Source organism: Metopolophium dirhodum, chromosome 1, assembly GCF_019925205.1.
Source record: "Metopolophium dirhodum isolate CAU chromosome 1, ASM1992520v1, whole genome shotgun sequence".
Classification (NCBI taxonomy): domain Eukaryota; kingdom Metazoa; phylum Arthropoda; class Insecta; order Hemiptera; family Aphididae; genus Metopolophium; species Metopolophium dirhodum.
In genome coordinates, this window is record NC_083560.1 from 34629854 (window position 1) to 34656232 (window position 26379).

The window sequence follows — 26379 nt, forward strand, 5'->3', positions numbered from 1 at the left end:
CAATTATTCTACAGTTTGTCTAACCAGTAGCCACATTTACACAATAACATTTTTCACTCTTCTCGTAGAGAAGATAAATTGGTATCTACTCCATAAACATACTGATTAATCATTGCATGGACAATAAAACAATATTGAATGAAAACTGTCTACTTAGAAATTAGTATCAAACAAAAAAATATGTATATAGGTGACAGATGTCTACAAAATAAGTCATTAAATTCACTATATAAATTAAAATATATCAAGCAAATAAATTATAAGTTTTGGTAAGAAATCTAGGTCAAATTGTCACCCATAATATATTAATGTATGATGATAAGCATATAGAACTTAAATGTCAAGGAATAATATTAAATTTGATCCTAAAAAGCACTTATTATTTTACCTGTCAAACTATTTCACTATCGCCTATTATTAGTTATTTGATATTTATAATATCTTTTAGATTAGGTTAAGTACAAACGAATGAAAGAATTTTAAGTGAAAAAAGTACTTGATAATTTTAGTAAAATACTATGGTTATCAGAATAATATTGTAATTTATCTCTGTCTCAAAGTAAAAAATACCGGTTCTGCAATTTTTTTCCAATTACACAGGGCACAAATTATGCCATCATAAAGAAGATATATACTGCGGGACGGAAACCGGTCGCTGTTCGAAGTATTCTATCTTGAGATAGAATATATTTTATCCGGCCCGGCCAAACATTACGTAGGTCAGTGATCTCAAAATTATGGCCCACAATAAACATTTATATCTTCAAAAATAAAATTTTTTTTTAAATAAAAACAAATATGTGATTTGTAATACCTAGTATTATATACAGTAATATCATAATAATAGTATCTGACTCTAACTAAAAAAGTGATTTGCCCTCATACCTTTGACGTATAATTAATATTTAGGCCCGTTGGTAATTTAAGTTTGAGACCTCTGACATATGTAGTAGTTTAAAGATCGTGTGTTTTCACTAAATTTAATTAAAATTGTGTTAAAATAATCAATAATTAAATAATTTAAAAAAAAAATAAAGAATATTATTATATTATTATTTTTATATTTATTGAATATAAAATGTTAAGAATTTATTTTATCTTATAGGATACCGTATCATACCATATGCTATACATGCAAAACTTATACATAATAAAAATGTTAAAAATCAATGTATCTTAAAATTAATTTAATTACAATAATAATAAAAATTAGGAAGCTTCGGTTGTAGAGATAGGACTTGAAGGACAGGATGGACTGTCTATTTCAATTACTACTCCTTGCTCAGAACTGGTAACAGCTTGTTGCGGCTGTACTTGAGCTTGTGGTTTTGAATCAACTATGGCAACTGGTTGTATAGCATCAGCAGCCTGTGCCTCATTTTCCTGTTTATATTTTTCCTTTGGTGGTTCTTCCATTAATTTTATTTATTAACATTTTTACAGTACATATATTACTACAGTCTTTTAGAGTTGGACTAGAAACAACTTCCAAAAGATAGTTTTCTATGTCTATAATATCGTACAAACAAGGCTTATTACATGATCGGCGCATCCATGCTCGCTTCTTCGCATTCATTAAAATAAAAGTGCTAATATCAAAACATTGTAAGTGATCGCAGTGGATTGATTTTGCTGGTATTTTTATTCTAATTTTTCCAATGGGCACACCAAGGAAAATCTATAAGAAGTTGTGGTCAAACCTGGATAGAAATCTGCTAACTTTTAATTAATATAGATACTATATTAATGAAAAACTAGTAGATTTCAATCCAGATTTGGCCACAACTTCTTATAGATTTTCCTTGATGTGCCCATTGGAAAAATGAGAATGAAAATACCAGCAAAATCAATCCACTGCGATCACTTACAATGTTTTGATATTAGCACATTTATTTTGATGAATGCGAAGAAGCGAGCATGGATGTGCCGTACATGTAATAATCCTTGTTTGTACGATATTATAGACATAGATAACTATCTTTTGGAAGTTGTTTCTAGTCCAACTCTAAAAGACTGTAGTAAGATATGTATTGTAAGAATGTAAATAAATAAATAATAAAATATATAGCTTCCAATATGAAAGTTTTGTAATGTGCATCTGTCTGTACCAGCTTGAAAAGTTGGCTTATGAACTACGTTGATTATCTCATAAAATTGTAACTTATTGAACTTGATTTAGGCAACAGTTTCATTGGATGGAGTATATGAATTATTTCCAACTGTCATTCCGTGAATATCATATTCCAATGCATCTTGTGACATCACATTCATTTGTTGACTTGAAGACAAATGAGATGACGTAATAGAACGAGGTCCAGAAGGCTGATAACTCCCTGATGTATATTGAATGTTATTGTTAGCTATAGTATTTACTCCGACGGAATTACTATAAATGACTCTTTGAATTTGGGGCATAACCTGTGGTGATTCACATCGGTTCATATGCATTGGCTGTTGACGATATTGTGGGGCAGGTTGGTACATTCTTTGTTGTGGGGCCTGTATCTGCCCTGTCATTTGTCTCTGTTGGGTTTGTAATAAGCAGTGGTTCATAATAGCATTATTATTAGGCATAACTATTGGCATGGAACGATATATTTCATTTATTTTTGATAAAAATTCCGCGTGGTTAAAGCCAGGTGATCTAGTTCTTAATAATTCAAGTGCCCGATCTTTTAATTCACATTTTCGTCCTGCTATACTTCGACCAAAAGGCCCCAATAATGTTTTCAAGTCGATAGTTAGGAAACTGGCCAGCATATTTTTATAATCTTGGTTGGCCATCATAGTCACTAAACAAATAAATAAAAATAATAATAATTTAATTAATAATTTTTACTAAGTAAATGTATAGTTATAAATAGTTATAATTATCACATAATAAAAATAAATATATTTTATCATTTTTAAAATATGATAATATGTATAGGTTATTATGTAATCTTTTTAGATTCATAATAAATTTAAATTATGGAAACCAAATAACCTAACTAGATCAAGTTCTTGTAAAGGGTGACAAATATTTGATAGATCGTCCAAGAAAGTAATAATAATAATCAATCTGATTTATTTTTTTTTATACCTATACTAGGATTGGTTTACAACAGGGACGGGAAACTGGGTAACTATATTTTATTTTATTTATAAAATTAAAATAATCGATATAATGTTTATCGTAAAACGTACCTCGTAACGACGACGAAGTCAGAATTTGACAGTCAGAATTAATTGTAAAGTTATACCTAATTGAAAACGTTCATAACTGAATACTATGGAAAACGCATTGGGAAAAAACCTGTGCCACACTCCCACCGTAATATACTGCCATTTTGATTTATCTCATGGAATATACAATAAAAATTATCTGGGATAGTACATAAAAAGTAAAGATACCAACCTCGGTTAAAAGATATTAACCGGGGATACCACCGGTATATCAATGATATTTGGTAGATAATTAATTCTATCCATGACAAATCATCGATAAGGACACTCACGGAATAAAAATGGCGGCCCTCGATAAAGGGACATTTTCAACACGTCAGGAATTATATACAACGTGCCTTCCATAGAGTTCAGTGGTATTTTTATTTTACAGTCAAGTTTTCTGGGATCGACAGAAGAGTTAGTTGTATGTAACTACGTATCCCACGTTCTAATTTGAAAATTATCTACAATTTACAAAAAACCTCATGTAAATCAAATCTGTAATAAAAATTTAAAAAATGAAGGAAATATTATAAAATAACATCCAATCCAAAGAATCTAACTGGCTATAAAGAAATGTCCTTCGATTGGTTCTTAAATCTTGCATTGTTTTATTAACGGTTTCAATAGTTTGTTCACCATACTACATATATATGTCTCACATAACAAAGACGCGAAACGAAAAGGATACTGTAATGACGTAAAATAAATACGAAAAATACAAAAACGACTCTTGTAGATGGTTTTATTAAAATCGTATGTTAAAATGATAAAATTACGCTATTGGGTGCAGATGTTCGGAGGGCTCGTGAGATCGTGTATTCGAGAACTTGATCAAACACACCGTACAATATAATTGTATGCAAAATACACATATGATTTAATATCCGCGATCAGTATAAAATGTTAAATTAAATGCCTTACCTGATTCGAAGTTGTCTGTGGGTGTAGTATGAGTTGTAGGTGACACAAAGTAATACCAAAATGCACTTCAAAATACACAAATCGAATGAATGAAGATTCCAGTTGTTGCTCGACGATCGTAAACGTTGGTAACGTTCCAGCAGTGATGCCATTCCTTGCGACAAAAACATATGTTTTTAACACAAACCATATAATATTATACAACTCTATAAATTATACTATAGGTATATTGCAGTATTATTTTACAATTTATCAAAATCTGAACACGGTTAAACTGTTAAAACGGTTAGATAGACAACTATAAGTATTATACATAGCATATTAATGTCTTTGATACATTCTTTATTACAATACAATAAATTTTATTGTACTATATGAACACAACCTGGTTTATCTCGCGCATGCGCACAATTATTGGAAAGACAAGTTCAGCGCACCTTACTCTCACTACTACCATGCTCCGTCTATGAGTATAAGGTCTATGGTGCCTATTGATGGATTTGTCATGGATAAAATTATTTTCATACCTTATCTTCCACGGGGCGTAAGTACGTGCCGATCAACGTTCATTGATAGGTGTCGTCACTTGTTTGAGAATTTTACTACTGACAGTCATATGTCCCAGCGCTATAGAGGCCGATAATTGAACATTATTATACGTTAAATCCATAGAAAATTTAAAAAAAAATTATGATTTAAGGAATAAAATTCAAAATGTTATAATATGTTAGTGACATTTATGTTCTAAATTATTTGTCTACAAGTATTTAAATATTTCTTTTTTTCAAAATAATATTTTTATTAATTTTATTAAATAATGTCATGTTTAAATTTTCTATTACAAAAAAAAAAAAATATAAAAAATGTAAGAGTTAATTCACTAAATTATCATACATAATCCTTTCAAAGTGTAAGAATTAACAAATAATAATTAAAAATTATTAATCATTATATTGATCCTAAATACAATTCATAATATGTAGATATTGAGGCTTATACTAGTATTCATATTACCTATGTGCTACCAAAATGTATATATTTTTAATACTTTTTTATAATCATTTACTATTCGGTTGTAACTATCACCTTCGATTTTATAATATAATAATTTATTATACATTTTAATAAACTACCTGTGTTAAATAGTACATGTAATTTTAGTATATAGCTAATTTAGAAAAAACAATTAATAATTTTGATTAAGGGGGCCTTGACAGTTTTACATTGATTTTAGGGAGTCTTATGACAAAAAAAATTGAGAAACACTAGATTATACTGTAGAATATCTAAATATAAATAACTAGCTTTCCTAGTAAAATATCATGTTTTTAATGTTGCATTTCAATTTAAAAACCTTATAAACATTTTAACTCTTTATTTTTCAAATATAATTTATAGTTATTGAAGAAATATATCAACAACATTTTTGACAAAGGTTGGTTGCTCAATATATAGTCAAATATTAAACAAATAAATCATATCGCATTATGTCAAAACAAGAATGATTATGCACTTGTAAAAAAAAAAAATTGAGCTAGTTGCTAAAAACAAGAAAACTCTAAAAAAAATAGTATTTTAATTTTTAAGTTTTAGGACATTTTGCATTTAATAGTATGAATACACAGGCCTTCATGGGACAGGAAGCATAGCTCTGGTGACATAAGAACTGTGGTAATATTTTCAATCAAGAATGTATGGGGTTCAGAGTGACGACACCTTATCAATACACCTTGGTGCCGATTTCTTAATTTGTGATGGCATAAGCATGCCTTAGTACACCGATTCATTTTAATTATTTCCCATTATACCAATGTATACAAACTTATGGTATCCATTTTATTTATCGAACTAAATCTAAACCTATGACACTCACAAAGAATGTAGCTTTCTATTGGTGAAAGAATTTTTGAAATCGGTTTTTGAGTTAATTCGTTACAAACAAACAAATCTTTCCTTTTTATAATATTCTAGTATATATTATTATCAGTAGGCACTAAGCATAGACAAATATAAACTAATGGGCAGCGCATTCCACTCCGCTAGGCGCTAGAATGCTAGGCGATCATATAATAACCATATAACAGAGAGAAACAACATAATTTTTGTAACTGATAATAATTGATGTGACTAAATGTAAATTGAGTAAAAAATGTGTAGTTATGCTTATAGCAAATCATAAAGGCCATGATAATGATTTAGGGCATTTACCATTAAATAAGGATGTTCGAGACAACATAGCGTGTAAGCTATCTCAGAATATACCTTTTGAACATCTTTTAAAAGAAATTCATGATAATATTTCAAATAATTCTTTAGAAAGAATATATCTCTTAACAAAGAAAGATTTACATAATATTTAAACATCTTATAATATAAATAATAAAGCTATATTACATGCAAATGATGCAATAAGTGTTGAAAGTTGGGTTCCAAATTTAAAAAAAGTTGACAAATTTAACGTTACAAACTATAAGCAACAAGATGCGTTAGATCAACAATTTTCAAACTAAAAAAAGATGATTTCTTGTTAATTATAATGAATAATTTATTATCAACAGTCTATGCTGGGAAATTATTGACATGATGTAATTTGTATAGATGAAACTCATGGTATGAATTCCTATCACTTTAATTTAACAACACTCTTAGTACTTGACGATATGAGAGAAGGTTTTCCATGTGCCTTTATGATTAGTTATCGTATCAATGAGGCAGTACTGACAATATTTTATTCTAAAATAAAACCATTATCAGGACAATCGCAGCCCAATGTATTCATTTCCGATATGGCTGAAAGTTTTTTCAATGCATGGATTGTTGAAATGAAATGTCCAAAACATAGATTATACTTCACTTGGTATGTTGATCGTGCCTAGAGAAAAAATTTAGTTTAAATTAAATCTAAAGATAAGCAATGTGAAACATACAAACTTTTGAGGACTTTACTTCATGAACAAGTTCCAAAAGCCTTTGAAATAATTTTTGAAAACCAATAGACTAACTTTTGGATACTTATAGACCACCTGTTCACTATCAGCTATAATGATTAGTGATTACCAATGAAGTTGAAATTATAAACAAACATTATGAATAATAATAAGAAATTTAGAGAAAATAATAATACATTCAATCATAAGCAATGGTGGTGATAAAAATTATAATTATAATTTTTTATAAATCTATACTAATATTTTAAAGAGGAAAGATTTGATTGTTTGTATTGAATAGGCTCCGAAACTACAGAACCGATTTAAATGAAATTTGTTACATAGATAGTTTAGATATTGAGAAAAAACATAGGCTACTTTTTATTACTAAAAAAGGGCTGTAAGGGGCTGGAATGGGCTTAAAGGAGGCTGTAAGTGGCTATACTGGTTCGAATTTAAAAATTATTTTTTTGTTGGATAGTCCATTCATTGAGGAAGGTCATAGGTTATATAACATCACGCTACATTCAATTAATAGAAGTGCTCAAACAGGGATTTTGAGATTTATGATGGAAATATTTTTTTATAAATGATTGCTATTGTTTATAGGAGAAATAATTAATAGAAATAGTATTTATTTATTATTGGTTGCTATTGGTTAATCGGGCAGATCAGGTACAAGCATGCATCATATCGAATTTTCACACATTGCCTACCAGGGTGGCTGAGTTGCACTTACTGTAGTGAGTTACACCGAAAAGGAGTCGAACAATCACAATTTGTTTAAGAGTTGTAATTTTTTACGGGCCACAAAGTGTGCAGGATCAGCTATAGCCTATATTAAAATATATACGTTTGTGTGCAGATCTCTGTGAAGAAGATAGGCTAATTTAAAAAGAGTTAAATTTGGTTTTTATTCGTCGTAATTTAGTACGTTTAGGTTAGGTTAGGACTATGTATTAATTGATTACATTAATCCGCCGTATTAAATCAAAATAAACTTGGTATAACTTTGATACTTTAGAGTTAAATCATACACTTACGTACAAACCGCACTGGGTCCGCGTTCTACCGCAGGTAGATTGCCTACCTGATGATATACTGCTGCGAATCAGAATTTTTATTCCAGGCATCAGAAAAGTTAAGATAAATTTTGAACACCGTACACCGAACATTAAATAACGAATTGAACAAAGTTTGAGTCATATAGAGTTGGTACATTTAACGGGCAACAAAGTGCACAGGATCAGCTAGTATTAAATAACTATAAATGGTATATATGCAAATTTATTTAAGTTATACATTATTTTATAATAATAAGTCTTTTCAATAATGAATATAGTTATAAATAATGATTAGTTAAAGTTTAGGTTTATTAATGTCATTTTCAGACATGGCGTTTATATTCGTTCCTATACCTGTCAATGGCATGCTTAAACCATGACATTATATGTTAGATTATATCTAAGTTGGTAGTTTCTTGCGAACAAGTGCTTCTTACTAAACATTTTTTTTTTATGGCTTGAGTCAATGTTTACATAAACTCCACAGTTTATAATAGTTATATTGAATTTATTAAATTTTATTTACCTAGAATTATATCATGGATTTGATCATTTTTTAATGCCTTTTTATCTTTGCTCATTCCTGCATAAGTTTTCAATGTGACCAATTTGTTTGAAAAGATGTATTTCATAGCATTATAAGTTTTTGAACGAATATCATCACCACCAATTATCAACAGTTCATTCATCTATAACATAACATTAATTTTTAAGTTGATGACCATTAGTGTTTTAAATAAATTAGTGACAAATTCAAGTTTAACTAACCAACTGATTTTTAAATCAGTTGAATTTTCTATTATCATTGTATCTACATAATCGAGTTGCGTTTCATCTTTCAACGGAAAGTATGATCTAATTTTAATATTTTTATCGCCTGATGAGGATTTAATGGGAGTAAAACATTGATTAAGTTTGTCGTGCATTTTTTTCACGACAATAAGCATTTGATTGATCTTAATTTTCATGTGGCAGCTATTTTCTACCAAAACCTTTAAATCTATTTGTTGAACCGTAACAAGATTTGATGAATCGTTCGTGTAACCATTTTCTAAAAATATTTTTTAAATGTTTTACTATAATAGATTACAAACAAAAACAATAACTTCGAGTTACATGAGCTCAAGATACTAAGGTTCCATTGTAATCCAGAAACATGTAAATTGTATTAAAGTAAAATGTAATGTGTATCAGTATAATTACTTATAAGTTATAACTATTACATAATACACTACAACCATAAACTTATTTATTTAAAGTGAAAAATAAAATGACAATGATTGATTGGTAATACATCAAACATAGACATAACATAAAACATTATTATATAAACCATTATAATAATGTGTGAAATATAAGATATACTTAATAAATACAATATGACTTGTTAATTATTAATTATTATTATTACAGAACAAATCAACATTAAACCTGTTAACAAGACAAATTAATAGAACTATCACAGCAATTTGAGAGATAGAATTACAACAAAATTCTACATACACTACATTATTTAATTGGCTAGTTTAACAACCAAGGACTAAAGAGTTAAATGTAATAAAGAATACCTTAATAATACCATTCAATATTTTAAGACTGAAACAAATATCTGCTTAATTCTGAGCTCTAAAGTTTCAAAAATTGGTGAGTAGGAAGAGTGTTTTAAACATTGGGAATCGCACTTAACAGCAAAAAACCCAAATTTAGTTCTATTCACCTTAATATTGTAAGTTCTTATTTAAGGGACAATTAAATTAATTAGATTAAAATATGAGCATGGGCAAGAAGGTAGTTTTTCAAGATAACTCTAGAATATGCTCTGCCCGTACTTATTCTATTAACAAATAATATAATCTAAAATTTTTTTTCAAGGAAATCGATTTGATGACATTTAATACTTGTCGAGTATGCCTTATTTACGTGAAAAACAAAAATAATAAACCAGTTCTCTCTTGGATTACAGTTTCCGTGTTTTTTGATTGTATTCATCTGTTAAACAAAATTGGATAAACCAAAAATGATTGTGAATGTTTAATTTGAGATAAAGATGACGATGAGATGATGAATTTTGATATATTGTAGTAATGTACGTTTTGCAATTTTCAATAAACCATCTAAAAGCATAATGGATATCGGGTCAATGGATGTCAACAATTTTCCTGCTATGGCTATTTCAAATGATGGTTTCTGGAAAAATTGGAATACATACTTTGAGAATAAAAGGACTAAGGGAAAATTTGAACATTGTAAAAAAATATTTTTGAGAGAAATCTTAAAGGAGGAGCTCTTGTCAAAGATAAACATCACTAAAATAAAATCCAAAATCCAAAATGTGTTTTGCTGATTGAGATATTATATTGTCTCCTGATATAAACGAAAAATTTAAAATGGTGGCGCCTGGTGCTGTGATCAGCAATAAGATTGTCAGGGTTGAATTGTTTGGAAATACATAAGCAGAAGCAGATGTGTATGATGGACCAGATTTAGTGTTGATAATAACATTTTGAATTACAGCATAAAAATCATGGTCTACCAAAAATAAAAATCTGAAGACGTTGATCCAGATTTAAAAGTTCTTGGCAATATAGAAGATCAGTAAACAGAAAATTAATTTAAAAACACGACTAGTAAAGTAATTTATGTAGTCACTTTTCCTCATTCTTCAACCAATTATCTCTGATGAAATAAACATTTGAAGAACAGAAGACTGGTACACGGAACACTAAGGATCTAGAACAGTGATTCCCAACGTGGGCGCTACCGCCCCCTTGTGGGCATTTTTTATTTTGAAGGGGGCGTTTTTATGAGGGGGGCGCTAAAGGGGGCGCTCATCTATCATTTAAATTTTTTTTGTTTATAACTGATTGTAATGAAATGTATAACTACGTAGAATAAAATACCTAATGTAATCAACACAATTATGTAGGTATAATATTTATAGACACTTAAATAATATCAAAAAAATTATCTTGACAGGTACTTGACGTTATTATCGAAGTTATCGTATAGATTACGATTAGCGGCTAATGATTAGCCGATTCCGACAATGTTATGTGGAGATTTAAGACTAATGCTGACATCTATTGAACCAGATATCATTTCGTTAGCAGGAAAACATCAACCTCATGGCAGTCATTAGTCACATAAGTATTTTTTGTATTATAATTTTATATTAGCGAATTCGAAATCAAATTATATAATTATTAATTATTAGTAGGTATTTAAATTTAAAATTAACTAAATTGTAGCGTTAAAATGTTAATGATATTTTGTCTTAAATTAAATAGCTTATTAAAAAATAAAACGTTTATCATTTTAAAAAATTGATTGGGGAAGGGGGGGGGGGGCGGTGTGTGATTTTAAAAATCTAAAAGGGGCGTTGAGTAAAAAAAGGTTGGGAAACACTGATCTAGAATATCTCATCTGTTATTTGTTATGAAACATATTTTAGTCGTTTGTCATTATCAAATACAATTAATCAAAACAATTAAAAAAACTAACAAATATTTAAGATGTTTGTTGATAAAATACAGGAAAAAAATATTTATTACCTTTTATTATCATCAGCAAATATGTAATGTATAAACTCCATCGTGTAAATTATAGTTTGTACCACTCTGTCCAATACCATAGTACCAATAGTACCAATAGAACCATCAGAAGCAATTACAACTACATTTGGTAATTTAGGACGTACACCATTAATAACTTCAGCCAATGAAACTTATTGCTCACTTTGCCTATTATAAAAAAATAAAAACAAATATTGTGTAAAAAATGTATGCTATCAGTGATTTATTTTAAAACAAACTATTATGATCGGGATTTAAATTCACTTTTAAATAACCATAATACGCAACAGCTACATATAAAAATTTTGTTTTTTCCATAATTAAGTCCACAAATATATTCTTTGTATAATCAATCTAATACAAATAAATCAAACTAAAACCAGAAATTGGCATTTATAGAATAATATACATTGGGTTTAGTACAAAAATTATTTACAACATGTTAATATGATGTTTGGCACAAAAATTTAGTTAAAACTGGAAAAATTATATTTTCAATAAGTGATATTATCAAGTATTTATAAAACAAATTAACTTACCACAAACTTTTCCAAATTCCACAACAGGAACTATTTCATTATCAACAATTTTAACAATATGGCCATAATGCAATGTTTTATAATATAAAGTATTATTATGTTAGAACAGACCTTCAGGCCCAAAGATTTGATCTTTAAAAAGTTTTGATATGCCAGATAACTTTTAATTAATCTCTAACGGTCCTGTCAAAGTTCTTTGTTGTGTGACACTGTAAACAATTTCAGTAATATAATAATAATAATAATAATAAATTAGTATTCCATGATATGTTTATATTGTATTGATGTATTAAGGTTTCAGGAATAATGGCCCAATTTATTAACAATTAAATATTATTGACTATGTATTGATAATATTGAAGGTGTATTTAATAAGTATTTTAAAAATATCAATATATTTTATGATTAATTGTTAACACATTAAATATATTGTGTATGTTTTTGTTTACAACTCACCTGCATTCAGATGTTGTACATTAAAGACATCATGGTGAAGAAGCCAACTAGAGCCAAGGTATATATCAAATTTCAACAACAAGTTTGCGGTTGTCTGCAAATGAAATAAAACAATTATTACTATAGATAGGTACACAGAATAAACCAATTATGATGGACAACGGTGGTACAGCTCATGGGTACCTATAAGTACCCATGAATTTACCATTTTTTAGCCGTTGCGTCATTGATATAATATAGTTGTTTAATTATTTGTAAGAATGTGTTGTCGAATTAGCAATAGTAACAGTAGAAGAAGAAATAGCAGTGGCTCAACTTTAATAAATTATAAAATAACCCGATGTTAATGTTATGTAACTTGTTGAAATCGAACGCTGGTCACACACGATAAATAATAATATTGTTATTACAAATTTTAGGTTAGGTATTAGCATTGATTACTTATACATGTATAGGCATCCAATTCACCAACGGCCTACAACAACGTCTACTAGACTCTTAGAGTTTGTACTCAGTAATAGGTACCTACTTTCCTGTCAATGTACAATAATAATATCGCAATTCGCACACAACCATAATGATATAACTTCCACTTACACTGCCTGGTTCCTACTGCTCCTAGTGACTTCCTACTTGAGTGATGTATTCATTATGCCTACAATAGGCATAGTTTTATTTGGTGTATTCGGCCGCTCTAGTAAGTATATCAATACATTATGGTAGATATGAAGAAAACTAGTAAATAGTAAAATATAATAAATATTCCGTGAACACGACAGGAGACTGCAGGTGATAAAAAAAACTCCTGATAACAATCACGGCTAAAGATACTAGTATCTTTATCCATGATAACAACCAAAACGTTTTTAAAACAAAAACAAATCTACGATTCTTATTTGACTGATAACTGGTAAGTGATAAATGACATTATTCTTTTTTGTTTGAACTTCCATCAACTTTTGATTTTTAAATGGAAACCTATACTAAAAACTTCATAACGTAATACAAATATTCTATTTATGAATTTCCACGTTGAAATTTTCAGTCTTCGTTTGCAGATAATTAAATTGGCATAGCCTTTCCATTTATAAAGTACTAAGGTAGGTACTCATAATTTACGAGTTATATCATAACTTATAGAAATTAATTATCCTAATTCCAATGTAATTTCCATTACATTTTCATTCCTGGACACAATTCTAACGAAATTACGTGACTCGTATTACATATTTTCGTTACGCTATTACACCCAAAGCAGCCGTCTTCTAACACGATTAAAGATAAAATTAATTCTTTAATCGTGTCAATGAATCATTGACAATGATTCATCATTATTGGACTCAAATTTAACACACATTGCTGTGACTTACTCAATGATGAAGTACACTCAACATCTACTGAGGTCGGCCACCCTAGCAGAGAGGTAACCTACTGTTTTTAATTTTTAATTTTTATATCGTCATCAGTGATCACTGATCAGTAATTGCTTTTATTGTGGTGGGGATAGTCAAATTGCATTTTTTAGTTTTTAATTAAATTAAATGGTCAAACTGCAGTTGGGTAAATAAAAGTATTATATACAAAAATGGTCAATAAATAAAGTTAATTTAAACGTTAGTAAAACACTAACATCCCTTCCTGCTTAAAATGCAAGCATTGGCATACTAATTATTTTTTTAATACTCTTTAATTTTATAGATCATAATGTACCTATATTACAAGTATAATAATATTTTATTTAATGAAATTATTTTTTGTAGAAATTATAAGAAAGTGAGTTATGATGTTACTGTATAGGTACTTAAATATAACTGCACTAGTGCACTGTCAAAAAAAAAATACCTTCGAAAATAGCCAAAGTTTGGTTTTTTTGGAGATACAGTCTACCATAATCCGAATACTCTTTTAACTCTGATATCAGTAAAAGTTTAGATTAATAAGGACTAGAGTATCAATGAATTTGACAGTACTTAAATTTTATTTTTATATCATGTAAAATTAGTACCTATTATTCTATGAAGTATGCGCTTTTTATTTGCTGTGTTAAGATATAGAATAATTTAGAAATGATTTAAAGGGAAATAGGCAGTGACTTAGTTGTGTTAACCATTCATAATGATAAAGATATTAATGAGGGCGTAAAATGATGTTGTACACTCGTGGTTGTCGGTTGTCTTTCAAAACTGAAAATTCTACAATTATTTTTTCATGTGAGTTACATGATCACAAAGAACCATGAATTTATCTCGAAAAATTATTTAAAATTCAGGAATGAGAAAAGCAGCTGATGAAAGTATTTATAGACCATTACAAATTATTACGGACGGCATTGTCAAAAGCAAAATTTGTATTATTTTTCTTAACAATCCAGAAACATTGGAATTTTTATATAAAATCAGTTTTCGACATGATTTTTTATACATTTGGTGTATCTTAAAAGTTAATAACTATATAGATACTTGACATTTTCACCTTAGGTTTATAGTTATTCTTTTTCATACATGATATAATTTTTAAAATATATTAATTTTTTGTTGTATAATATTATAAAGATACAATTTTTCAGAAAGCTTGAAAATTTTATACAACTATAAAAGGATTCTGATAAGTGATTATTAGTATATAATAAAATAATCAATAGTATACCTACCTACTACATATTATATTCATTATAAACTGAATTTATCATTAAATTTTGATAAAAATGACATAACATGATAAAAATAATGTCAGTTCACGCGAATGTAATTGAAATAAAAATATTTAATGTAATGAGTAACGCAATTGTGTTTCTTATCAAAAGTAATTTACCCAACTCTGGATAGTTGTTAGCTCGTAGTTTTGATGATCAAGCCAGGATTAAGGGAAGGAAGGCCCTAGGCTAACAGCGGTATTTATATATAGTCACGATCACATCTATAATTATCATATGAAGAAAAACCAAGTTCAGAAGAAAGGAAATTACTAGTTTACTAGTTTCAACAATTATATATAATAGTCTAAAATAAATTATGGTTCATCGATACTCAGTAAATCTAACTTCATACATATTCCTGATACCCATAACATTAAGAAATTAGCCAGCTATGCTGCACCTGAAGTGAAATCCTGGGACCGCCTATGATTCCCTATATACAAAATATACAAAATAATATTCAAGTTCTAAATTAAACTTTAAGTATCACTTTTTCATAGTTGTATTGTCTTGTCATTTTCTAAGACTCCTGAAGCAATTATATTTGCTGTTGGATGACATGAAGTACACAAAACTACATCTGAAAAACAATAACAAGTTAGATAGTGTTTACTGGTTCTATACTAAATGTTTATTTTACCCTCTCCAACTACAGTAGAGGCATATATGACTTTCACCACTTCCTAATAAACTGTTAAGCTTACTCTCTCTTTAATATGACTAAATTAAAAATACCTTTTTCCCTCGCTCGGTCTCTGACTTACAAGCACATAACATATCAAATTTACGCTCAGGACTATACCTATGCTTTGTTTGTTTAAAGATTAGAGTGAATCAAACTATTATGAAACTTAATAGTAAGAACTGAAAGTGGGTCAAACTAAAATATATGGTCTCAAACTAAACCTTTTAATAGCACGATGAACCGCACCAATCATTTTGTTTAGTACTGAACTGGAGGTTATGTTATGATTGTTTTTGTTTTTATCACATGAGACCTAAGAGTCAACATATATATGAATCTAAGTTATTACCATATTAAATAATATTATTTTCCAAAAAAAAGATTATTAATATTTTATTTGTTTATTAAACCTTTCTTATAAAGATAATTTTTGTTTTTAAGAGTAGATAAAATAATACATTTTTAAAATTAGTGTTCTAAAGAAACAACAGCGTATGACTTAGATATAAAAATATATATTATGGCAAAATTTAAATAGCACCGGACAAAAACTATATATTAGCATACAAATATAAAGTTCAATATGAATTTAAAATAAGTTTACCTATATGAGCTTCTAATTTCTGTACAATTTCTTTAGATTGTAAATTCCAAATATATATCATATTATCTTCAAACCCAGAAACAATCCACTACAATAATACATACAAACAAAATAAGCATATACTAAATAGTTAATAATTAACATGTAACACTTGCCTTTCCACCAGTTACAGAAAAATTTGCAAATGTACAATTTTTTTCATTTTTATGGCCAACATAAGTTTTTAGACATTTGCCTTTCGTATCATCCCATAATTTAAGTGTATTATCAAGAGTAGCTGCCAAGATGTACTTTCAATTAGGTGAGAATTTTACAAATGAAACGGGTGAATTTTCATCGTTGATAAGTGTTTTCAAACATTGAGCACTGTCAGTATCCCAAATACAACTAAAGTAAAAACAAACCAAATAAAAGTATAAAATGCAAATAAATGAACTAAGGAATTTTTTTTTTTTAATTACCATGAACCATAGTAATTACTAGAAACCACAAGGGATCCATTTCTAGTAAATCAAACAACACTAACTGGATCAGAATGGGCAGGAAGTGTTATCAGACACTTACCACTTTTTACTTCCCAAATTTATACACTTTCATCAAAATAAACAAATAAACAAATTATATTAAAACAATAGGTGTTTACAAATAAATTTAAAATTTTTACTAAATTTTTAAAACTTACAAATCCAAAAGCTATCAGATTTGATTGTGGATTAAAATTACATAAAAAAACATAGTTTCTGTGGCCTTTAAGTGTCTTGACACATTTTGACTAAAAAATAAAATAATAATCAAGTGGTTTATTAAATTTAATGTGTTATTTTAATTTTTTAAGTCTTTTCAATTCTAATGTATTATTCAACAATGAAATAAAATACATATTTTTGTATAGAACAAATTAAAATATAAAGTCAATTATTATTAGATAGGTAATAAACAATTTACAGGGTGATTCACCATGCAAGCTCATCCCTTTTTTTTTCAAGAACATAGTTATTAAAAATCTGATTTTTTGAATTATTGAACATTTCAAATTCTTGAGATTTTTTGTACTACTTAAGGAGTGTCTTGTGGAGATAGAAACTTCTGTTTTTCAAATGAGAACCCCTATTCAACTATAATTTATACAGTAGATAATTTTTCTGAAATTTTGTACTTATCAAAATCAAAATTTGTACTATTAGGTTTTGAGTTATTTATTTTTGCGTTCTAAGTTGATTTGAAATGTATTGTATTCATTAATATTAATCGATCAATAATAATTTGTAAAATTTGCCCAAGTATAATAAATACTGGATCCAATTTTACGTCTATATTATATTTATGTATATATATTTTAACAAACATTTTATTAATTAAGAAACTACTGATTTAAATTTTGAATTAGGTACATCAACATTTTCAAAAAAAATCCAGTAAATAATTTACAGTAAAAAATAGGGTTCTCATTTGAAAAACAGAAGTTTGTATCACCACAGGACACTCCTTAAGTGTTACAAAAATAATTGAGAATTTGAAAATATGGTCTTTGAGTATATTTAAAAATTCTAAAAATCAGAATTTGAATAAATTCATTGTTAAAGGAAAAACTGGTGGTGAGCGTTCTTTGAAAAAAAAAGTAATTATTAATCTATCCAAATGTTCTTGGAAAGATTTTGGTGTTAAATCTTGTAGTTGTTCTATATTATTATATTTTTTTTTAGCTTAGGCGTTTTTAAAATATTAAACAATTAATAATTACACAAACTACTATAATAATATTTGAAGAAAATTGAATAATTGAAATATTTAGATAATTTATTTAGTTAGATACAACAAACAGGTACTATACTAAATCTCATAAAAAGAATATATTTTTATTCCATTCCGATTATATCACTCACTATGGATAACACACTCATTGTGTTTGTCTCTCATATCATACAAACTTACAATTTAGAAAATTTGGTTTCAGCAGTACCAATATTGGGTTGTTAGCTGTAACATTAGAGTAAATTAACCTATTATCAATCATAAAGCTAAAAACATTTTCTTTGTTTATATTTTTTTTACAATACTTGGAATTTCTTTGATAATGTGCCTTTTTAAATTGTAAGATTTTACATAACTTGCCGAAAAATTTATATATTGAAAATAAATCCAATGTACAAAAACTGATAATGTTCTTAACTTTAATTCATTATGAAACTAAATAAATTTTACATTAATTTAAAAAATACAATAATTTTATTAAAGTGTAAGATTTTGGTGAGTTGTCCATTATCAGTTCGCAAAAAAATGATGCTCCAACAACTTTTTTTTAAGTGCTTTATCTTATTTACACGTTATAAACAAACTATACTACATCTTTTATCACACCATTTCACTGATCCCCATGTATATTAGTGAAAAAATAATAACATGATTCATTATTACCTAATGTCAAATGAGTTCCAACATGGTAATTATTAACATAATAATTACAATATCTGCGGTATGTAATTTAGTAATTTATTAATATAAATATATTAGCAATTATTATTTGAAAAAGTAATGAATCTTAAAGAGGTGAATATGTACTATAATTAACAATCTGCAATCGAGTTCCTATAAGGCCAAACAATTTTACATTGATATAATGCATATTATATTGTATAGTTTGTTTATAATGTGGACTCAGAGCATATTATTAAGTATAACGTTTCTTAGAACATTCATGTCCACCCTTTAGTTAAATAATGTAGACAATTGAATACAAAACACAGATATTACAAACTTGAATATAAAATTGATGAAAGAAAACTTACATGAGCTCATAAGCTAAGTTAAGTTTATAATAGGTCTATGATTTATACGATGAATATAGGTAGTACTAGAGTCGTACTTGCCCCATTTTCCCCACCTACCACACAAGACTACTCAACACCTTAAGTGGATCGGTTCCCCGTCCTAACCTAACCTCATGGTCTTATCCAGTCCATTGTATCTTAGTTCGTGATTATGGGCCACTAAAATACTAAAGCATGTTTAAGGGACCATTAGCAGAATTGTGCAATTCACGTCAACACCTCGACAGTTGATAATGATTGTATAAAAAGTTATGAAAAAAAAACGTAACCATTAACCAATACAAAAACAAATGTGTAAAAAATAAAACCTCTGATAACCAGATTGAACAACTTTCCACTCCTATGCCAAATTATGAAAATCCGTCCTTGAATACAGTTTTGGTGCGTACAAAAAAAATGTGGCATTCTATAAAAATTCGACGCTTTATGCAGCCACATATTTCGCTGTGCCTTAAATCCAACCCTGGATAACTGATACGCCCACCATCAAAATTAACGTTCGTCTAGAAGCCTCTAGAATTAACTCCATTTGTTTGTGCTTCGTTTTCATCAAGATCGGTCCAGTAGTTTTGGAGTTTATTCCGGACAAAGACGTGATACGGGATTTTTATAATATATAAGATAGAAAAGGTGAAATACATACGTTTTCTTAATACATTCTTACACGTACCATCAAATACGTACCATTAAATAATTTTCTAATTTGCATGTGGTGAATATATTTTAGAGTTACCTATCAGCAGTCGTTCATGTGTTTGTTACTCCCATCATTTATTTCTTCAAATTTGTGAAATAATACAATTCGCATACGTTACTATTCGCCGTTTAGCATAATTTATTTATTTCAAAATTCTATGTAGTACATACTTTAATATTAATTATTATCTTAAGTTAGAAGTTGATAATTACTCTCTAAAAGCGATGTTTGTGTTGAAAGTAGGGAGTTTATAACAATAATAATTGGTTACATTTTATGCATATCAGGGATAAAAACTATGCTAATAATATAATACAATAGTACAATTCGCTTATAATTATGCAATTGCAATAACAACCATAACAATAGTAATAATAATAATAATAATGAGACATTAATAAAATTATCACACATAAACTTTTTTAGCATTAATTTCAATTTAATATTACTCTCAATTAATTTAATATTTGTAGGAAGTTGATTAAATAATTTTATACTTCTGATTTATAATAATTCAGCACTAATGCTGTATTCCGTTCAATAAGTCTCAAATTAATATCATGGTCACCCCTTGTTTTGCAATTTAAAGTATATTTTGTTGATATACATCTTTATTATTGACACTTTATCTTAAGTTTTTTAAATAGGTGAATAGTATTATAATTATGATCAATAAAATAATTTTTATGAATATTCTGTATGTGATGTTTAATGGTTCCAACACATTTTGATAATATGCAGAACCCTATAATATATTATATATTACTATGGATTGATCTAAAGCAAAATAAACATTTTTCTGACTGGAATGTCTAGAAATTTTTAGTTATTAAAATACGTAAAAACATTTTCTTAAGCGCGTTACTTTTAAGGGACTTATTGTATAATTGGTTACCAATTTAAATTGTATACATTTTACGTATAATATACGTCTGTGATTGAGGATATAATAATAATATTATTATGTAGGTACAATGTACTCATAGTATATCTATTGTCTATATCTGTACTTCAATATTTTATCATAATTTACATAATATAATGCCTATATTATTTTGATTCTACATAAGTTTAATTTTTCGAAGTGATTTATTTTTAAATAGAATAAACCAAACTACTTTAATGATATCAATGAATACTTAATTAAAATATATTTATAAATTATCTGTTAGTGTTCAAAAATAGGTTTAGGTAAATAGAGCAAGCATTATACTGAATGGAATGAAGTATAACTTAATGGGTAGAAACTGTAAACCAGAGTTTATCTTTTTATAACACTGGTTAGGCATTTTGAAGTAGGTAATAATATGAATTATGTAAATTTACATAGGTATAAATGGTACCTACCTATAAGAAACATTCTCAAAAGGAAAAATATTAATTTAAGCCGCCATGTTAATTTAATACATTTTATACATTATACAGTATAATACCTTTTAATTTCAGGATAATCTACAACTGACATTGCTGTTTGGTTTTGGTGAGGTGTTACAAAATACACTAAAGATATTGATTCTAACTTCTATATTCGATGGATCGTTATTTAAACAACTAGTGAGTATTCCTAAAACACCTAAGACATTAAATACAAATTTATAAAATAAAATACTAAATGCTGTCCTAATTTGAATTATCAGACTGCAGAGTGTCGACCATTTATGTTGTTAAGTTTCATTTATTAATTTACCTATGCATATAACGAATGTTGTTGAGTAAAAACTAATGTTACAAGTCACTTTAGCACAATTAGTTTGAAACAATTCATTAGTAATTTAAGTTACTTATATGAGCTAATCTCTTCAAACTAGTCAACATCTTTCTCAATTAAAATTTTAAAACCATTTAAAAATATTAGAATAGCATTTTGGCAAGTTCATGATATTTTATAATTTTATTTGAATTATCAGACTGCAGACTGTCGACCATTTATCTAAAATTTGTGACAGAAACTTTGAAGATAAAATGAAACATAAAATTATTATTTTAAATACTATATTATTATAATTCTTATTTAAATAACTTTTTCAGTATTCATAATACTAAGAGGAAAATATTATGTTAATTGGCAGTATAATACATTTAAAATGTTTCAAGGATTTATAAAATAAGTTATTAAGAAGGCGCTAAACCAGCTTGCAGAGAAAATGCATACTGTTGTAGCGTCCAGCTTGAAAAAACACTATCATTAATCCTAATATAATATGTTTTATTTTGAATTTTGTCAATATTTCTAATTGGTACTTTAGCAAAATTTTAGATCTTTTCATTACATACGAATAATCAAAAACAAAAAGTAATTCTTTATTATGAAGTTATCCGCTCTCAGCAACAAAACATTAAAACATTTAAAGTATCTAGGTTATTTGAGTCTTTGTAACAAACATTTATTTTGATAATTTCGATTTTTAATGATAATATTTTGCCAAATTTATAAAAAAAAATAATAAATAGATATTTTTATAATTAAATTACAGGAATACGTATTGAAAAATATCTATTGATCCTGAAATTAATGTAATGGCTGATAAAATGAAGAAGAAAGATCTAGATAATATAATAAAAGGTAAGCAACCAAGAATTAATTCATGTATTAAAATTTCATATGAAGACAGTTATATTTAATGTGTTTTCTGTTCAATATAGATGGATTTTCTTGGAAAACAATAGCAGGATACCACATACCATATATAATGCGTTTAGTTAATGGTAAACATTTGAAATTTGTAGCTACTCGGATGGCTGAATATGAACTACTTAAAAAATATTTACATAATATACATTCTTATATTTATACTTCATGCACACCAGTGATAGCTTATGTGATCACTGATTCGGAGGCGAAGATATTAAATTACATAAACGAAACACATTATGGAAATGGGAAAGATTTTCAATTCTTGGCAGGAATAGATTATATCGTCCTTTTAGAAGATATTCATAACTTTTATTTATTCATAGACATATGTTATAAAAAATTAAAGTGCAACATTACTTCAGGTTACAAAGACAAATGCGGTTTTGTACGTATTGACTCTGACCCTTACTCCTGTGTACCATATTGTACTCAAAATGGCCAAAAATATTTGCCTTTATTCTACTTTGAAGGAGATACAGAAAATCTTATACAACGAGCTGTAAAATTAGAAAATTGGAATTTGGCCTATCTCAGGTTCTGTTGGAAAATTCATGGTGTTAAAGCTGAGTTTTTTGCTGGTGACTCTTGCTTAGTGATCAGCCTTGATGATATCAAAAATTTGTATCCACCAGAAACACATTTTGAGGATATTTGGCCAACTAAAATGGCTAATTCACATCTCTCAACTAATCAGAAGTCTTTCCAGACCAATCCACCAGGTTCCTGGTTCAAAATAGTCCCTGATAAAAATACTATTTCTCACACTTCAACAGCAACAGTACCAATCATTCCACACAGTACGCAAGTGAAGAAGAACCAAATGGTATATGTTATGTACTCAGTTTATTAAATTGCTTTTATATTTTTGGTTCTTTAAAAATATGCTTGCCTGTGTCTTTCACAATGTATTAAAATATATCATTTATATTTAGTAGGTATAAACTGTAAATAAATACATACATCAATTAATAATTATATATTTTAAACCTGACAAATAAATATGTAAATGGGAAAGGTAGTTTGAAAGCTTTACTTTTTTGATTTTTGTTTCTTTTAATGTTATTATACCTTTTAGATTCTTTTTTTGGATGCTTTTTAACCCAACGAATAACATTTTATTGATATTTATAGAAATAAAACTTAACGAATTGGAAACTTAAAACGTCGGTAAACCGCTCATAACAAGTCCAAATATTTTGAAAATGTTATCGCTTATAGAAAATGCTTATATAAACATTCAGTAAAAATGTGATGTATCCACGATGTTCTTTTTGAGTTACACAAAATTAAATAAAAATTTTCGATTAGATTCATTGTTCTTAGTTTTTGTATTGTTTTTTCCTGGCGCTTCTAAAAACTACTGGGAATGATACTTTTGACCCCCCCCCCCCCCCCTAAGTAACAACTAGATTTCCTTTCAGAATAGATACTGTGGACAAAAATTTAAGCATTTTTAAACACAAGTGAAAAAAAAAAAAAATGAAAAACATACATCATTGTAAAAACAATACATATATTGCTCCAATAAGAATCTAAAATGTAAACAAACTCAACCTTTATTGTTAAAGAAATTTGTTCTACATAAAAAAAACAAAAAATGTTTTGTATATTTTTAATTATAATAATTGCACACTGTGTTTCGTTCATTCTGTACATTGCTTGGGCAAAGTGTATAATTTTTAATATTGTTCATTGAAATTGGGCATTGTCCTAACACGTTCGTTATACACATTTGCCGTAACAAATTATATATTATATTACACCATGATATTTTGAGTTAGATATTCATATAAATTTTTTATTTACATGTATGATTTGAAAATTTAATTCAAGAAATCCCATACATTTTCCAACCTTTAATAATAAAAAAAAGTCTTCCAGAAATTAAAATTAATTTTTTTAGAGTGTTTGAAGTTCAAGTTTTGTAGACATTAGATATTCACTTGTAAAGATAATATTTTACCTCAATTGATTTTTGATACTTTGTTATAATTCATAAATTATTAACCGTAGGTATGTTTTTACCAAATTTTTTTTTTAATTTTTCTACAGCAACAACAACAGAAGCAGCAACAACAACAACAAATAATAACTACTCCGCAAATTCAAGCACAAGAAAATAATTCAAATAATACTCCATACAAGGTTCATAATGTTCAATATTTTAAGTTTGCTTGAAGTTATTACTTATTGGGCCCTAGAATAAAATAATATTATTTTTCAAGCCTTTATATAAAATAAAATCTTGAGATTAAACATGAGATACTAATATAGATTCAACTTTAATTTACTAATAATATAATTGTATTGACTAATTTTTACATATAAATATTTTGTATTTAAATGTAACTGTCCATATTAATAGACACTCAATAAAAATATAAATAAATAATAATTATATATTTTAACACAGATCCAAATGGCAGCACTCGAAGGGAAAACTATCCACTGCATAAATGCCAAACCTTGTATATATTCGGATTGGATGGTGACCTTAAAGGACGTTGTTTGGATGGTGTTGCCTTCGTGCAATGTTGCAAAATGCGCTCACGTCCTGCACACTTACTTAAAAACGACAATATTATTTGGGAATTCGTAAGTATCTCTACTCCGACTACTTTTAATCATTCTACCACTCGTATATCACTAATTGAATGAGGTTAATACAATTTGTTGGTGGTATGTTTAACAGTGAACAGTTGACCGTGTTGAGAGAGAATGGACTCATTCGGTCAATGAACCCCGGAGATACACCGATGGCCATGTTGAAAGACATCACGCTAGTGTTACCACGGTTAAAGACATTTGTGTTAATGCAAGATAAAGAATTATAAACCAATACCAATCTGCAGGTGGACCTTGCAAGTGACAACATAACAGCTAGGAATTGGCCGGGCCCGGGGGAAGCCGGCCGACTGTCCGAAGCCATGTAAACTTTTAAAATAGTTAATTAATTAGTTGTTTATATTTAACTTTTGTATTGACCAAAAAACAAAATGGGACATATTAAATAAATTAATGTTGTTTTATTTTGTGTTTAAAAAGAAGTAGAAATCTTCTGATGTCTTATTACTCACATATAATATAAAAAAGTTTAGCATAAACCCACATTACATTGTTGTAAATTGATTATAATAGTTAAAAATATTCATACACACTTAATTATTTGAGAAATCTGTACAAAGATTATAATATGCTACAGTACAATAATATTTTTATTCCATATTTATTTAATAAGTATTCAGATTTCAATATACTGAGTGTAGGTAGCATAAAATATTAATTTGCATTTGATTGTCTACCCTTAGAGTTGAAACTTGTATAAAAACGTAGAAACATGTAAGCATATTATGTGTATTAATCATAAATTATGTTGATACGTCATGTCTTCACAATAATTTTCCATCGCGGTATACTATTATACTTTGGAAGAATTTCTAGAGTTGTTAAAATCATGTTTTTTTTAAATTTTTTGCCTCTAAGTACCTTACAAACTTTCTATACTTTGAGTTTGTGCATTGTGCATTTGTGCATTAAATACCATCA

At 27.8% G+C, this 26379-nt stretch overlaps 1 protein-coding gene and 3 pseudogenes across 1 annotated transcript; 1 reads left to right on the forward strand and 3 right to left on the reverse strand.

Moving 5' to 3' along the window:
* Nucleotides 1–1785: 1785 nt before the first annotated feature.
* Nucleotides 1786–13434, reverse strand: LOC132937017 (uncharacterized; annotated as a pseudogene).
* Nucleotides 8446–15738, reverse strand: LOC132937109 (uncharacterized; annotated as a pseudogene).
* LOC132937016 (uncharacterized) lies at nt 13631–25823 on the forward strand. The gene is given in 8 exon segments (XM_061003841.1): nt 13631–14112; nt 21645–21752; nt 22673–22761; nt 22842–23656; nt 24886–24978; nt 25247–25428; nt 25526–25661; nt 25664–25823. Coding segments are annotated over 6 exon segments (1311 nt in total). The 5' UTR covers nt 13631–14112; nt 21645–21752; nt 22673–22715; the 3' UTR covers nt 25703–25823.
* Nucleotides 15790–22013, reverse strand: LOC132937118 (WD repeat-containing protein 5-like; annotated as a pseudogene).
* Nucleotides 25824–26379: the final 556 nt, after the last annotated feature.